Genomic DNA, 15,091 nt, shown 5'->3' on the forward strand with positions numbered 1-15,091 from the left:
CCCAGAGTACACGGAGAGCTCGGCTACCTTCCGTGCTTGGAGAGGGAGGGGCCTCCACACCAGTGTTTGGTGCTTGGGGAGAGCATGGTTGCTGCTCCATCAGACTCAGAGGCCACAGATGGCCATAGATGGCTCTCAGAACTTGAGATTTAATGGAGTTTTCCTTGCTGGGTTTCGGTCTTGTTTGGAGCCCATGATCCCTGTTTTCCTTCCAACTTCTCCCCTCTGGAATGGGAATGTTTATTGGATGGTTCTTTCTCCAGTGTGTACTGGAAGCAGATAACTTGTGGTTTTACAGGTCTACCAGACAGAGGAATTTTGTCCTGGGAATGGACCACCCCATAACTGATTTTAATGAGAACTTTGTACTTGGCATTGTTCTAAAATGGCGTAAGGTTTTCAGGATGTTGTGATGAAATTAATGTATTTCACATGTGGGAAGAGCATGTCTTTTGGGGGACTGGAAGACAGACTGCTGGGAATTGAATCATGTCTACACAAAAGGCATGTTTAGGTCCCAACCTCTGATCCTGTGTGTATGAACTCACTGGTAAATGGGACCTTCGAAGATACTAGTTAAGGTGTACCCACACTGAGTGAAGGTGGGCCTTAATCCAATATGGCTGATATCCTTATAAGGAAAAGAAATTAGAAACAGAAGAGAAGCCATGGGGAGCAGCCAGAAGCTGAAATTCAGTGGAACCCAGAAGAGAAAGGAAAAAGAAGTCACTGCGTGCATTGCTATGTGGCAGAAGAGCCGAGGAGCCCCCAAGATTGCCAGACAGACAGAAGTTACCAATCCCAGAAGGAAGTGAGCCTTCTAGTCTCTGAAATCATGAGCTGATAAACTCCTATTGTTAAACCAACCCATTGTATGGTATTTGTTTTAGCAGCTAGGAAACCAATACAGTGCTACAACATGGATGAACCTTGAAGAAATCGTGTTGAATGAAATAAGCGAGGGATGAAAGGACAAATACTGTTTGATCCCACTTGTATGAAATATAAAAAATAAGCAAATTCATAGAGACAGAAAATAGATCACATTTTACCAGAGATGGGGGTGGGGAAGTTGGAAGTTAATGCTCAGTGGATGCAGAGTTTCTTTTTGGGGTGATGGAAGAGTTTTGGTAATGGATAAGGTGTTGATTGCACAGTATAGTGAATGTAACTGTCACTAAATGGTACACATGAGAGCGGTTAAAAGGGGGAAATTGTGTGTTGTGTATTTGTTACCACAGTAAAAATTAAATATTTTTTTTAAATAAAAAGCATTTCATAAGCTAATGAAGTAGACGATATGAAGGATGCAGGGGCCTTGTGATGGGAGATTTAATATGAGATTTGTCAGTTTTCACATGCATTCAGTTCCCTTTGAAACACCTTCCTTCTCACTATCCTACGCCAGAGTGGAGACCAGTACTCTGACAAATTGATCCAGAGATCAGAAGGATGAAAGAGAGAGAGATCAAAGGGAAGCCAGCCATCACATAGGAAGAGGCATCACAATTTAGGGACTAGAAAGGTTGGCAGCCAAGCACGCTGTCATCTTTAATCCGTGGGATGCTCTGATAAAGGAAGAACTTGTTAGTTCAAACAGAAGTGAAGAATGTTCCATGCATAGATGGATTTAGATATATTTATCTATTTAAGAAAGTAATTAGCTAGGCTTACCCCAGCAGTGAATGTTGGAGTTGAATGCAGATACCTCATTTGTGTGGATTTGAAGTTAAAGAACAGAGTAAACATGGGGATGGCTGATGTCTTTGCTGCATTCCCCACTAAGAATAGGGCCCCCTGCCTATTTTCCCCATTTCATTCGAGTTACTTTTTGGTGGCGACTAAACCAGAAGGGCATTCTCTTAGGTCTGTTGGCATATGGATTTTTGAGGGCTCAGATTATATACAATTAGGTAATTAGATAATAATGTTGTTACTAAGAAAAGTCCTATTTAGGGCCCTCACTTACGGACATTTTTGTTCAGCCACCCTATTTCAGTTCACTTATCCATCAGCAAACAGTTGTTGTGTGACTGCCACATGGCAGTGGAGCACTGAAGAAGAGATGGTGACTTAGACACTGCCCAGAAAACACACTCGAGGTAGTTAGAGACAGCCACGGAAGCCAACAGTTGCCTTGAAGTCTGGTAAGGGCTTGGTACATTGAGGCAGGTAACATCATAGGGTCACAGAGAAGGGGTGTTGAAGGTAGCACAGGAGGGCAAAGGAAGGCATTCTCCTGAGCTGAGTCTTAGGATTAGGCTGGCTAGACTAAGGGAAGAGTAGATGTGAAAAGAGTAGCAAAAGTAAAGCTAAAGCCAGAAGTATGGGCAAGAACCAAATAATGAAGGAAATTAGAAAATGCTGGGAAGCCACTGAAGGGCTTCAGGTAGGGGGTGGCATGATGAGAATGGTGCTTTAAGACCACCTTGGTGAGTCTGTGGAGCATGGGTTATAGGAGGGCAGAACTGGGGACAGGATGAACAGTGGAGAGCTATTGAGTCATGCAGGCAAACTCTGATGGGGACATGAACCCAGGCACTAACAGTGAGAATCAAAGGAAGTGACAGATTCATGTGCTTTTGGGGAGGTGAAATCTACAGGTCTAAAATGGCTCCTTGGCTTCTGGGATGGGCAACCGGGTGGGAAGTAGTATTGTTCACTGAGATAGGAAATGTTGGAAGAGGGACAGGTTTGGGGTGTGGTGGAGACAGGATCATTAATTAAGTTTGACTAAGTATGAGATGTCTATGCTTATCTAAGTGGAGATGGCTGTTGGCTGTTGGCTCTTCCAGGCTGAAACACAGCAGAGATGTGTGGGCTAGGAAGGGTGTTTGGAATCATCAGCATATGTAGTCCTTAAAGCCATTTTTTCATGAAGTAAATGTTAAATACCTACAATCAGAGCCAGCTTCTTCAGCATGCTGCCTGTGCAATCACACAGGGTCCCACTCTTAGAAAGGCCCCACAGTTGGTTTAATGCTCTGCTATCAACCCTTCATTTTTAGTTCTCACTAGGATCCGAAAAGTAACTAGCCAGTCCTGCCTGCAGTGGCCTTGCACTGAGCTACAGTTTTGAGCAAGACAGATGTGGTCCTTGCCATCAGAGCTAACAGTCTAACATGGAAGACAGACAATTAAGCAATCAGTAACACAGTGTGATGAGTTCTCTGATAGAGGAGGTACCAGCCTAACCGAACACATTGCAGAGGCTTCTAGCCTAATCTTGGCAGTGAAGGAGTTGTAAGAGAAAGCCTTGGGTGTGAATGAGTGTCTTTGGAGAGAAAAACAAAACAGAAACAAAAACAAAAACAACAAAAACAAAATCCTAAGGCACAACATGGAAGGAGTGGTAGAGAAGTTTGAGAGTGAGTACAAAAATCAGGATGAGGAGTATCCCGGAAGCCAGGGTTGGAAGAAACCACCAAATACTGCCGGGGAGATCTGGAAAGATGGCATGCCCAGTGGATACAGCAGCAAAAGGGCCATTTGGTGACTGATGGGAGCATTTGGGTAGTGAGAGGCTAGAAATCAATTTACCACTGTTTGAGGGATATATGGGAGATAAAGGAGACCAAAATGTAGATTATTACTAATTCATTGATCTTGGCTCAGTAGGAAAGAAAAGAGGAAAGTCCCTGTGGGTGGGCTGACCCTTCATCGCGCCCCCTTTCAAGTACACCATGGTTCTCCATCCTCTGTCAAAATCCCGACACCCTTATTGTAGTTATTCTCAGCTGATAATTAGGGCAAAAGCCATCTGAATTAATTCATACTAATTTGTGAATGGTGGATATCACCTTTCTTAGGGGTGTTTGCCTTTTGAAAAATGGCTCTAGATTTATAAGAAGAAATCTTTAATTTGTCATAATTTAGGTGGTGTAACAAAAGAAGTGAGAAACATTTGAAATGAATATTACAACAAGAGGCATCTTCGTCCTAGGGTCAGCTCCCTTGAACTTCTCCAGCTCCTCAAAGCTTCCATTATTTTCCTCCTAGACCCATAAATTCTCTGAAGCCCCCAAGATTTTTCTGTCATCTCTGCCCCTGCCTGCCTCCCTCACTGGTTTCTATGACAGCAGCAACTGGGGCACAGGTGGTGAGGGGCTGGGGGCGGGGTCAGGACAGCTGCAACCGTTTATACTGATTGTCTGTAAGTCAGAGACAACAGTGGGGGGGGGGGGTTGCCAAAGGGCTTCTTGGCACAAAGAAGGCACCCTCCCCTAGAGAGCCGAGGCGTTCCCAGAGCAGCACTCATCAGAGGCATTTCCCTTGTTTGTGGGTCTCTACAGAGAAATGTGCCAGGTCTCCAGGTTGAGGGCTCCCTGCTGCCGGGAAGCTGTTGGCTTCATATAGAATGCAATTCCCCAAACCCCTCCCATTTTTCATGGAAATGGCGGTTTTCCACCACAACCGATCAGTAGCTGGAAAGTGACTGTCAGGAATCATCGGGAACCTGAAGCTCTGAGGCACCACTGGGAATAGACCTAGGAGAGGTTGCTCCAGAGCCATAGATCCTACAGCCTCTCCTTTAGACATCTGCTTTGGGCACCTCTATTCTCTCAAAAGTCCTTGAGTTGGCAGTAGCTCTTGGGCACATTTGGGGGGGGGGGTGGCGTCTGTGAATTTCCTGAGCTTTAAAATTAGATGAGAGTGACTTTTCCTGAACCCAGAAGATTACACTAGAAGCTCAGGCCTTCTTAGATTTTAATATGCGTATGGATCATCTGGAGACATTAAAATGTCAAATCTGATTCGGTAGGTCTGGGATGGAAACCTGAGATTCTGCATTTTCTGATCAGCTCCCAGGTGAAACCATTGCTGCTGGCCCACAAACACTTTGAACAGCAAAGATCTGGAGGTGCACTGTCTAATACATTTGCCGCTAGCCACATGACTATTTAAATTTAAGTTAAATTAATTTAAATTAAATTTTTAGTTCCTCAACTGTACTAGCCGTAGTTCAAATGCTCAGTAGCCATAAGTGGCTGGTGACTGCCATATTGGAGCACACAGAGCACCCTTCCATCATCGCAGAAGGTTGTATTTGGATAGTACTGGTCTAGAGTGAGCCTCTGTAGCATCACTCATTCATTCATCCATCCATTTATTCTCTGAGCCTCTGTAACATGCCAGGTGCAGTGCTCAGTGGTGAGGCATTAAGGTATGATTCCAGCTAGCAGAGGAAGTAAACATATGCTGACTAGATTGCAAGATGCTTAAAATAGAGACACCTAAAACATGGTGAGGGACCCTGAATGGATGACAGTTGGCGGAGAGTGTCTCCCGGGCATTACATATGCGATCTTAGCCAAACAATAGTTATCACAGAATTGGGGTACTTGCGGGATTAGCAGCTGACAATGCGTTTTCACCATTTCAGGGCCATAATCATCAGAAATGGAGAAATCATCCCCATGTCTTCGGAATTCACGCCCGAGACGGAACGTCAGCGGCTTCAGTACCTGGTAAGAATCGTCTAGGTTTGGCAGATCAGAGGGGGTGTCAGAGCTGTTTTGGAAGAATGTGTTGCTATTGACATGGGAGCAGACCCGCAGCAGTCAAACGGCATATGGTATTAACTCCGCCGCACACACCTTTTGGATCACACATCCTGGCTCTGTGTGTGACTGTACACTCCACCTCCGTGAGTTTATTGTGGCTGATTTTCTCCCATCTGTGACCAGTTGAAGACACGGTGTGCTCTATTTCTTTTAATAGTTTTATGCGTACAATGTGAAATGCAGTTTTGTTTTTTTTTTTTTAATCATCATTTTATTGAGATATATTCACATACCACGCAGTCATACAAAACAAATTGTACTTTCGATTGTTTACAGTACCATTACATAGTTGTACATTCATCACCTAAATCAATCCCTGACACCTTCATTAGCACACACACAAAAATAACAAGAATAATAATTAGAGTGAAAAAGAGCAATTGAAGTAAAAAAGAACACTAGGTACCTTTGTCTGTTTGTTTGCTTCCCCTACTTTTCTACACATCGATCCATAAACTAGACAAAGTGGAGTTTGGTCCTTATGGCATTCCCAATCCCACTGTCACCCCTCATAAGCTACATTTTTATACAACTGTCTTCGAGATTCATGGGTTCTGGGTTGTAGTTTAATAGTTTCAGGTATCCACCACCAGCTACCCCAATTCTTTAGAACCTAAAAAAGGTTGTCTAAAGTGTGCGTAAGAGTGCCCACCAGAGTGATCTCTCGGCTCGTTTTGGAATCTCTCTGCCACTGAAGCTTATTTCATTTCCTTTCACATCCCCCTTTTGGTCAAGAAGATGTTCTCCATCCCACGATGCCGGGTCTACATTCCTCCCCGGGAGTCATATTGAAATGCAGTTTTGAAGAACACCTTCTTCACTGGCCTGCTACTCACTTTAACTTACACAAAGGAGCTCGGTCTGAATCACATCATGAGAAAGAGCCTTTGCCAGGCATGGCAGCCCTGAGTACCCCCCCACCCCCCACCCCAGCACCACCTTTCTCACTTAGAGATGAAGTCTGAAGCGCTCTTGGGGACAGACACAGTTGTCAGAAAACCTGTTTCTATCCTGAAAATAAATTTTCTGCATAGATCACCTTCTTTGGGGTGAAAGTATCATGAAAGGTACTTTCCTTTCCTTTCAACATATGAAAAAACAAACTTCTTTTCCTAGGAAAGAAGTTTGTTTTTTCATATGTTGAAAATTTTTTGTTTTACTTGCAGATTTGAATTTCCTGGGAAACAGAATAAGCTTATTCCTTGTCCACAAATTCCAGGACAGAACCTTAGGCTTAGGATCTCGGCTAAAAGTGACTTTGGTGTAGTCATCCTAGATTACTTTGGGGCAGGCATCTTTGGAGACTTATCCTGTAAATTGTAGTTCTGTGGATGAAATATTTTCTTGCCAGCTGGCTTGCAATATAGCAAAAGTAAGGCAATATAGCTAAAGTAGTGACCGTCTGCTTTTAGGAAAGAATTGAGTGAGGCTACTCAGTAAGGACTTTGTCCATGTCTCTGAATTTTGGTATGTATAAATTGTCAGGATTTGATTACTTTTGTTCATTTAGAAAGTAGCTGTGCACTTCCTTCTGCAGTTTTGCTCTCTTCCCTTGTCTGTGTTATTATTTGTTTTATTCTAAACCAAGCTTTATTGCCTTTGCTGGTTGTCTGGTACATAGGACAGCAGAAATCCAAAACCTGTGTACAAACAGTGCTTTGAATATTTCTTCACTCTTATCCACCACTGTTTTCAAACCAGCTGTTAATATGAAGCCACTACTAGAAAACCCAGACTTTAGAGTGCTTCATGACTCTGGCATTCTGGACAGGGCATATGGGATCCTGCAGAAGCCATCAGAAGATCTTCATTCCAGGCTCAGCTCTGTTGCTGACTGTTGAGGTAGCTTCGTGGAACTCTCTCAAGCTCTCCTGGGCTCCATTTTGTCACGTGTGAGATGGAGAGCTCGCTTAGAGGTCAGCAAGGGCATTTGAGCTGCAAGGGGTTTTCCAAGTAGAGTTCAAAACAGCCGGTCTCCCTACTACCCATCTGGCTTTCTCCAGTCCATCATCCACAGGCCACCAAAGAGATCTGATCACTGGGCTTCTCACTCCTCTGCCTAAAAACCTTTAGCTCCCCACAGCCTAGAGAATAAAGGCCCCGCTTCTTAGCAGACCCAGAATCTTGGTCCCTCCCCACCTCTCCAACATCATCTCACTGTCCCCTCTCCCCCCACCACAGTGTGCGCCATACTCCAGCTACAGGGAACTAGCTTCCTTTTGCTAGAACACTGTTGTCTCTTCTACTTCCATGCCTTTGGAAATATACTCTTCCTGGATGGCACTTCCCCTCTTCTCTACCAGGAAAACTCTTCCTCATCCTTTGAGGCCCCAGCACAAATGTCCCTTCCTCTGGGAAGTATCCCTAACCCTCCCAGAGGTTTAGTCAGTCCACCCTCATCTGTGATCACACAGCTCTGTGTAAAAGCCTGTGGTGTTGCTCTTGGTATTGTATTGAATTATGTGTTTACTCATATTTCTGTCTCCCTCTCCTGACTGGAGGGCAGGCCCCTTAGTCACCTCACCTTGCAGCACAGCGCCTGGGTGCAGAGGAGATGTTGAATCAGTGTTTGTTGACTGAACGAACCAATGAACCAATATATCCACGTTGACTTCTGGATCATTACCTACTGTAACTTCCTCCTCAAACCTGTCACCGCGGACTGTGTACCATCTTCATCACCTCCTTCCTCTCACTGAAACCTAGGTTCCATCCTCTCAGGTTTCAGTATTCCTGCTAGAGAGGAAGGGTAATAGGCTAACTTATTTCGTTTTTTATTTTGAAGTAATTTCACTTTAAAGTTTCAAGAATGGCACGAGGAACTCAAAAGATTAACTTTAGGGAGGGATGGGAATGCTAAAAAATTTCAGATTGAGTAAGATGCAGTCGGGATGGCTGTAAAGTAGATCGGTATGAGATGCCTGTGACTTCAGATCTCAGTTTTGTCACCTAACTGTGTATATAATTTCCATGAGGAACTTCAGTGATCCTTAGCTTCATCATCAGTACTGGGGATAGAAATACATCAGAGGGCAGGTGCAAGGATTAAATGGATAATATAGTACTCATCTGATGAAATAATATAATAGAGTACCCATCTGATTATTATTTGGTGAAGAAGTCTTGCCACCTCAAATCCTTCTGGTCTACAAGCCACGGTAATTTATTTTTTCATTTTCCTTTAAGAATCACTTCCAATGTTGGTAATATTAATGTACATATTGGTGTCACTCTTGGTGTGGATAGTACTGGCCCACAGATCTGAACTTAATGTCTCAATTTCTAAAAGGGAAGAACACTGTCCACATTGTTCCTTTTTTTTCCCCTAAAACTTTATGTATTGAAATAATTTCAAACCTACAGGATAGTTGCAAAAATAACACAACCCCCGCCCCATACCCAAATCCACCAATTTTAGCTTTTTGCCACATTTGCTATATCATCCTGTTTATCCGTCTATCAATTTTCTAAACATTTGAGAGAAGGTCATGTAAGTTATTCTCCTTAAACATGTAATATACCCATGTACATTTCCTGAGAACAAGGATATTCACTTATGTAGCCACCGTAAGTGCAGTTATCAAGTTCAAGAACTTTAACAAGCTTTCAGTCTGTATTCCAGTTTTTTTAACATGTCCACATTCTTTTTTATATTTACTCTTAAATCAGACAGGCTTCTCCAGTTTATAACTAAAAATTTCTCCCGAGACAGCAAGAGTGTGAATGGTTAGAACATAAATGCTTGGTTGTTAAACATCCTCATTTTGTCAGGAGTCTGGCTAGGAATGTATGCTTTGAAATGAACAAACCCAGTAATAATATTCACATGATCCATAATGTGGATCTTTGTAGAGAAGTATTTGAAAAATGTAAGAGATTTGTAGCATAAAATCATCCTGTGGTAAAATAAAATCTCTATGGTAGTACATTTGAGAGAATTAGGAAGCTTATTAGCATAAAATCTTGAAAAGAATATCAGCTATGAGGGGAAAACAGGAGTGTGTTGTGGACTCCTCTCAGCCCAAACCACTCATGAGCTGTGTGACCTTGAGCCGCTCACATGATGTCTCTCAGCCCCCTTTTCTCCTGAGTGAAATGGCTGGTAATGCTTCCCTTCAGACAGGCATCCTACGATCTGGAGTCCAAATGAAAAATGATCCTATGGTAATATAAAATAGTGTTTACTGTCTTTTAGTTTTAAATGTGTCTGAACCTACTGATTCATATCTTGGAAACATTAGATGTTGAACTGATTGTTAAACAGTTTAGTGCAATGACAGTTGTAGTGTCCTTTTCCTATATGTGATCCAAAGGAGTTAGTGTATCATCAGAAAGGTAACAATGATTTCCTTACTCTTAGGTCAAATCACATTTTGTTTTTATGGTGTGTGAAGGAACATTCATGGTAGAATCATTACAATTTCTGGGTCCCTAGCCATTTGCTTTGCAGATGTTTGTAGCCCGCAGGCCTGTTTGACTTACAGGAACAGTTAATGATTTTCTTGGGGGGTCGAGTAGGGAGGGTGGTCAGAGGCCTTTGTACGTGAAACATTTTGATCCATACTGAAGAAGAATGTTCTCGGTACGCACAGACCCAGACATTTGGAGATTACGGAACTGGAAGCAGATTACGAGATGATGGATGTGTCAGGCACGTTAATTTTGTTTGGTCTCACATCCTGACCTCGGAGGGTCTCTCACGCGCCTCTCTGAGTAATGAGGACTTTGTTTCATAGATTCGCAGGCAGGGTGATTTGTCAACAGTCTTGAGCGCCTGCCGTGTTCTCGTGGAATGTGGCAGGTGTGCAGTGAGTGAGGGGGTCAGGAGCTGTGCCCTCCTACTCAGCAGCCAAAGAGAGTGAATGACCCTATAGCCTTGAATAAGCCTTACTCTTCCATTTCTGGGCTTTTTTTTTTTTTCCAACATTCCAGGATAATTGAAATAAAATATTTAAGACGGTCCACCGAGCTAGACAGAATGTCTTGATGGAGTCAGGGATCAGATAGGAGGGAAGGGGTTCTGGTTTGTGGGTGTTTCTCAGCAGAGCTTACTGCTCATGTGCTGTGGCCTTGAGAAAGCCACCCCCACCTTTGCTGCAGGTGACAGCCGGAGTGGCTCTCCCTTGGGTACCTCTGTAACCCTGAGGTGTGAGAGTGATGGCTTTTCTTCCATTTTGCCTAGACATATTTACAAATTCTGATTTGATTACATTAGGATGTGCTGGTATGATCAAACCATCAAATAATATAGTTCTGCCCTTGCAGAATAATCCAGGTCTACAGCTGTTTTTCATCAAGGGCAATGCTCAGAAGAGATGAAAGTGGGTTTCAAATACACATTTGATACACACAAGTGCAGCATTATCTGAGGTGATTTCTTGCAATGTCCTTGGAGCTACCCTCAGCTTTATTTGCCAAGTCTGGTTTTGTTTGTCTGCTGTTTCCCTGGTGCTGGGCTTGGAAAGGTTTCAAATGAACAGTATTGTAGCCTCTTGCCTCTCTGGGATTTTTCATGCTCAAGAGTTATCTCCAGAAAAGTATCCCTTGAGCTTGAACCTGCATTAAGACAAGAGACTATAATCAGGAGGTTCACGTGTGCTAGTGAGTAAAATTGACTGACTCACCCCTCAGCATCTCACTTAACCTTGAGAGGCAGTTGTCAAGCCCAGCGAGCCTGGCTTTAGTCACAAAGAGGTGGCTTCAACACTGCTCTGCTTTGCTGCTTAGAAGAAAATATGACTGAATCATAGACGAATCCACCCCAATCCCATCTCCTTCACTGTTCAGTCCCCTTTCATAAAACTACATGTGAGTTTCAGAATTTCTAATGGAAAAATGTCAGCCTCAAAGTGATTACATCATTTTTCTTATTGGCTGTTGATTCCATTGACCTTACAGGTGTCTCAGAAAAGCCTGGAGATTTTTTTGAGCATGAACCCAGCAATGCGTAGGGTTTTCAGAGGCAGAGCATATATTTGGCTGCCCTAGGAGCACTGCCCAGCCTCAGGTAAAACTCTGAAGACATCACGTTATCACTGAACCTCACCACTTTGCAGAGCCTTGAATATAAATGGTATCTTTTTTTTTTTATTGTGGTAACATATATAAAATACAAATTTCCCTCTTTTTAAGTGTACAATTCAGTGGCATTAATTACATTTACAATCTTGTGCTACCATCACTGCCAACCACTACTAAACCATTTTCATCACCCAAACAGAAACTTTGTATCCATTAAACGAGGGCTCCCCATTCCGCCCCACCCCCCACCTCTGGTAACCTCTATCCTACTTTCTATTTCTATGAATCTGCCTATTCTAGATATTCACCTAAGTGCTATAATACAGTATTTGCTCTTTTGTGTCTGGCTTATTTCACTCAACACAAGATGTCTTCAAGGTTCATCCATGTTTTAGCATGTATCAGAACTTCATTCCTTTTTATGGCTGAACCATATTCCACTGGAGGGCACTTTTTAATTGGCAGACTCTTAACTATCTTTAAAACTGAATTAAATACACAAAAGAAGTGACGCTTTCCTACTTTGAAATACCAATATCTTTACCAACTCCCTATCTATACTAAAGAAAAACAAACAAACAAAAAACAGCAACAACACACACATACTTCTTAAGAAACAAAAGCAGACAAATCAAAGTGAAAATATTAAAATGATGTTCAGCTATTCTAAATGGTATCATTTTTATTCAGAGTGGGCAGAGTTAGAAACTTGATGTTGAGCCATTCTAAACACACTATGCAGAGCTAAGAAAAGGAATTCTGTGCAACTGAGCAAAATAATCATGAAAATGTGTCCCTCAATTTGCTTTTTAAAAAATCACTTTCTGCCCATTTGCCACATACATATAATTTTTAAACCATCTAAGAGTACACCCCAACATCCTGAATAGGAAGTTGGATTCTAACGCCAGGGCCTTTGGTCCATACGAACCATAAGTGTTTATCTTACTGCTGAAGAAGCAAAGTAACATAATATGTCCTCTAAATTTATTAGAGTTAAATGTGCCTTGAGACAGCTGGCTAAGATTCACTGAGGTTTATGAGGGTAAATACATAACCATCTATAAAATGTATTCTGTGCTTCAGTTTCTTCATCTGTAAAATGGGGTCATTACAGGACCCTCATTAGGGTGGTATGAGGATAAAGGAGTTAATATTTGTAAAGTACTTAGTGCATAGCACTGAGACAAAATAAAATCTCTTACTTGTTTTCAACCCCAACTGCATATGAAGAACTTTTTTATAGCCATCCTGCCATGGGGACTACTTCAGTGGCCTTTTATAAAATTTCTGAATCCCGTTTTGCATATGCAGGTACATTGAAGATATGCAGGCATACTCATTTTTGCTGACATGAGATGCTCTCTCTTGAAATAAATGCTAGCCACAGATTTTTACTTGAGAAGCAAATGCACTAGGCATCTGAATATATTATGTTTTATGGAAATGGATACATTTTATCCCTTATTCTATATATTAAACTGTTATAGAGTTGACAAATCTAGGCAATTGTGTTTAATATATCCATTTGCATACTGTTTCCATGTGTCTTCTTTATCATAAGATATAAATTAGACAACTTAAAAATTATTTTTAGGCCATGCTACTTCTCTGTGGTTGATCAGCACAGTCTTGTATAGAAATTTAAATGTGAACCTTTCTTGACACCCAAATAAACCAGGCAGAATTTTGCCAATATTCTATTCGGTAATAGCTGATTTTTACAAGCTTGTTTCTTGTTACTTGGAGATTTTTAAGGACAGATTAAGACTGAGAATTCTTTATGAAAAAATCCAACCCATACGTATTTAGGTCCCAGCCTTTTCATATTTTCCCCTCATTCCTTTGACCCAAACCAAAATATTATATTCCTGCCCTGTAAATCAAGCAGCCAGCCTTGGCTCCAGGAGAGCTGTCTCATTTGACCATTAGTGATCACCAGTGGCTTGGCCAACGTTATTAATTTCATTTCATTCGTGACCTTAGACTTTCTAGCATGATAAATCATCTTGAAATGTAAGGCTTCCAATCTTCCTCTTGTATAATCTGATGAAATTTTTCCCCCTCAAAGGGCAAGAAAGAGGAGAGATTACTCAATCTTTTTTTTAAAGATTTGTATCAAACACTGAAAATCCTCAATTTGATAACTTCCTTTCAAATGTTGAGAGATCTGAACATTTTAAAAATTAATTAATTTAAAAGTTTTCTAGTTAGAGGACTTTACAAAATATTTCTTGTCAGGGAATCTGTCGTTTCATTTAACACAGGAGTACTTTTACTTTGCATATTCTGCTGATGGGAGTCTAAACTGGAACAATTTGAAAAAGTGTCTGGTGGTCACTCCTAAAACTGAATGACCTGTGAACTCCTAGGTGTGTACCCAACAGAAATGAGTACAGATATTCTTTAAAAGACTAGCATATTCATATCAGCACTGTCTGTGATAGCCAAAATTAGAAACTACTCAAATGCCCATGGAGAGTAGGACAGATAAATAAACTGACATATTGACAATACAGAATACTATTCCGCTCTGAGAAGGAACAAAAATTGTAACTACACACTAGTGGATGACTCTCACAGACACAATATCCAGGAAAGAGAGTGTCCTCTATGATTTCATTTAAAATACAGCAATAGGCAGAAGACAGAAATAGCTTAATACCCTTCAGGGGCGCAGCTGTGATTGGATGGGATCCTGAGGGGAGATTCCTGGGTGCTGGTGATATTCTCTTTCTTGATTGGGATGCCAGTTATATGGGTGTATTCAGTTTGTGAAAATTAATCAACTTGTATATTTGTTGATACAAACACATTACTTTACCAATAGTGTAATAAATTAAAAAGTTTTAAAAAAAAGTGCTTTTACTTGATTTAGCTTTTATTTATCTCTTTAACTGTATATTACCCTTGGCAAATGGAGGTTGGTGGTGGGCTGGTTTATGTACCACAACGAAAGATGTGTTCCAAATCTTAATCTGTGTCCCTGTGGGTGTGAACTCATGTGTAAACAGGACCCATTGAAGAAGCTCTTTTTAGTTAAGGTGTCGCCCAACTGAGTCAGGGTGGGCCTTGATCCATACTGGAGTCCTTTCTTAGCAGGAGAAATTCTGACACAGCTAGTCAGGGAAGGCCACACAGGAAGAAGCCAGAAGTCAGTGGAAACCAGAGGAGCAGATCCAAGCAGAGAGAGAGATCTCAGGTGACTGGAGGCAGAGCTGCAAGCCAAGGATCCCCAAGGATTGCAGCAAGCCAGCACCAGAACACTGCCCTCTTCAGGGAGAAAGCATGGCCTTGCTGATGCCTTGATTTTGGACTTTGAGCCTCCATAACCGTGGGTGGCATTTGTCATAGCAGCCCAGCAAACTAAGACAGGGGACCTCCTCGCTGCCCTGCGAGGAGCAGCAGGACGGACAGGTCCTCAGGAGGCCACATATACTCCTCCCACCGCTTTCCCACCCTCTTCTCTCCTCCAAGCACCTCCAGACCCACGAGGCTTCCCACCC

At 42.0% G+C, this 15,091-nt stretch overlaps 1 protein-coding gene across 3 annotated transcripts in view; it reads left to right on the forward strand.

The window, feature by feature from the left end:
* Positions 1-15,091, forward strand: part of PPM1H (protein phosphatase, Mg2+/Mn2+ dependent 1H) — a 311,989-nt gene that overhangs the window by 212,145 nt on the left and 84,753 nt on the right. For all 3 annotated transcript variants that reach the window (XM_037847540.1, XM_037847541.1, XM_037847542.1), the window contains one exon: positions 5,384-5,468. In XM_037847540.1, coding sequence (XP_037703468.1) covers positions 5,384-5,468 — 85 coding nt within the window. The remainder of the gene's footprint in view (positions 1-5,383; positions 5,469-15,091) is intronic.

The sequence above is a fragment of the Choloepus didactylus genome, chromosome 8, assembly GCF_015220235.1.
Source record: "Choloepus didactylus isolate mChoDid1 chromosome 8, mChoDid1.pri, whole genome shotgun sequence".
In the NCBI taxonomy this organism is placed as follows: Eukaryota; Metazoa; Chordata; class Mammalia; order Pilosa; family Megalonychidae; genus Choloepus; species Choloepus didactylus.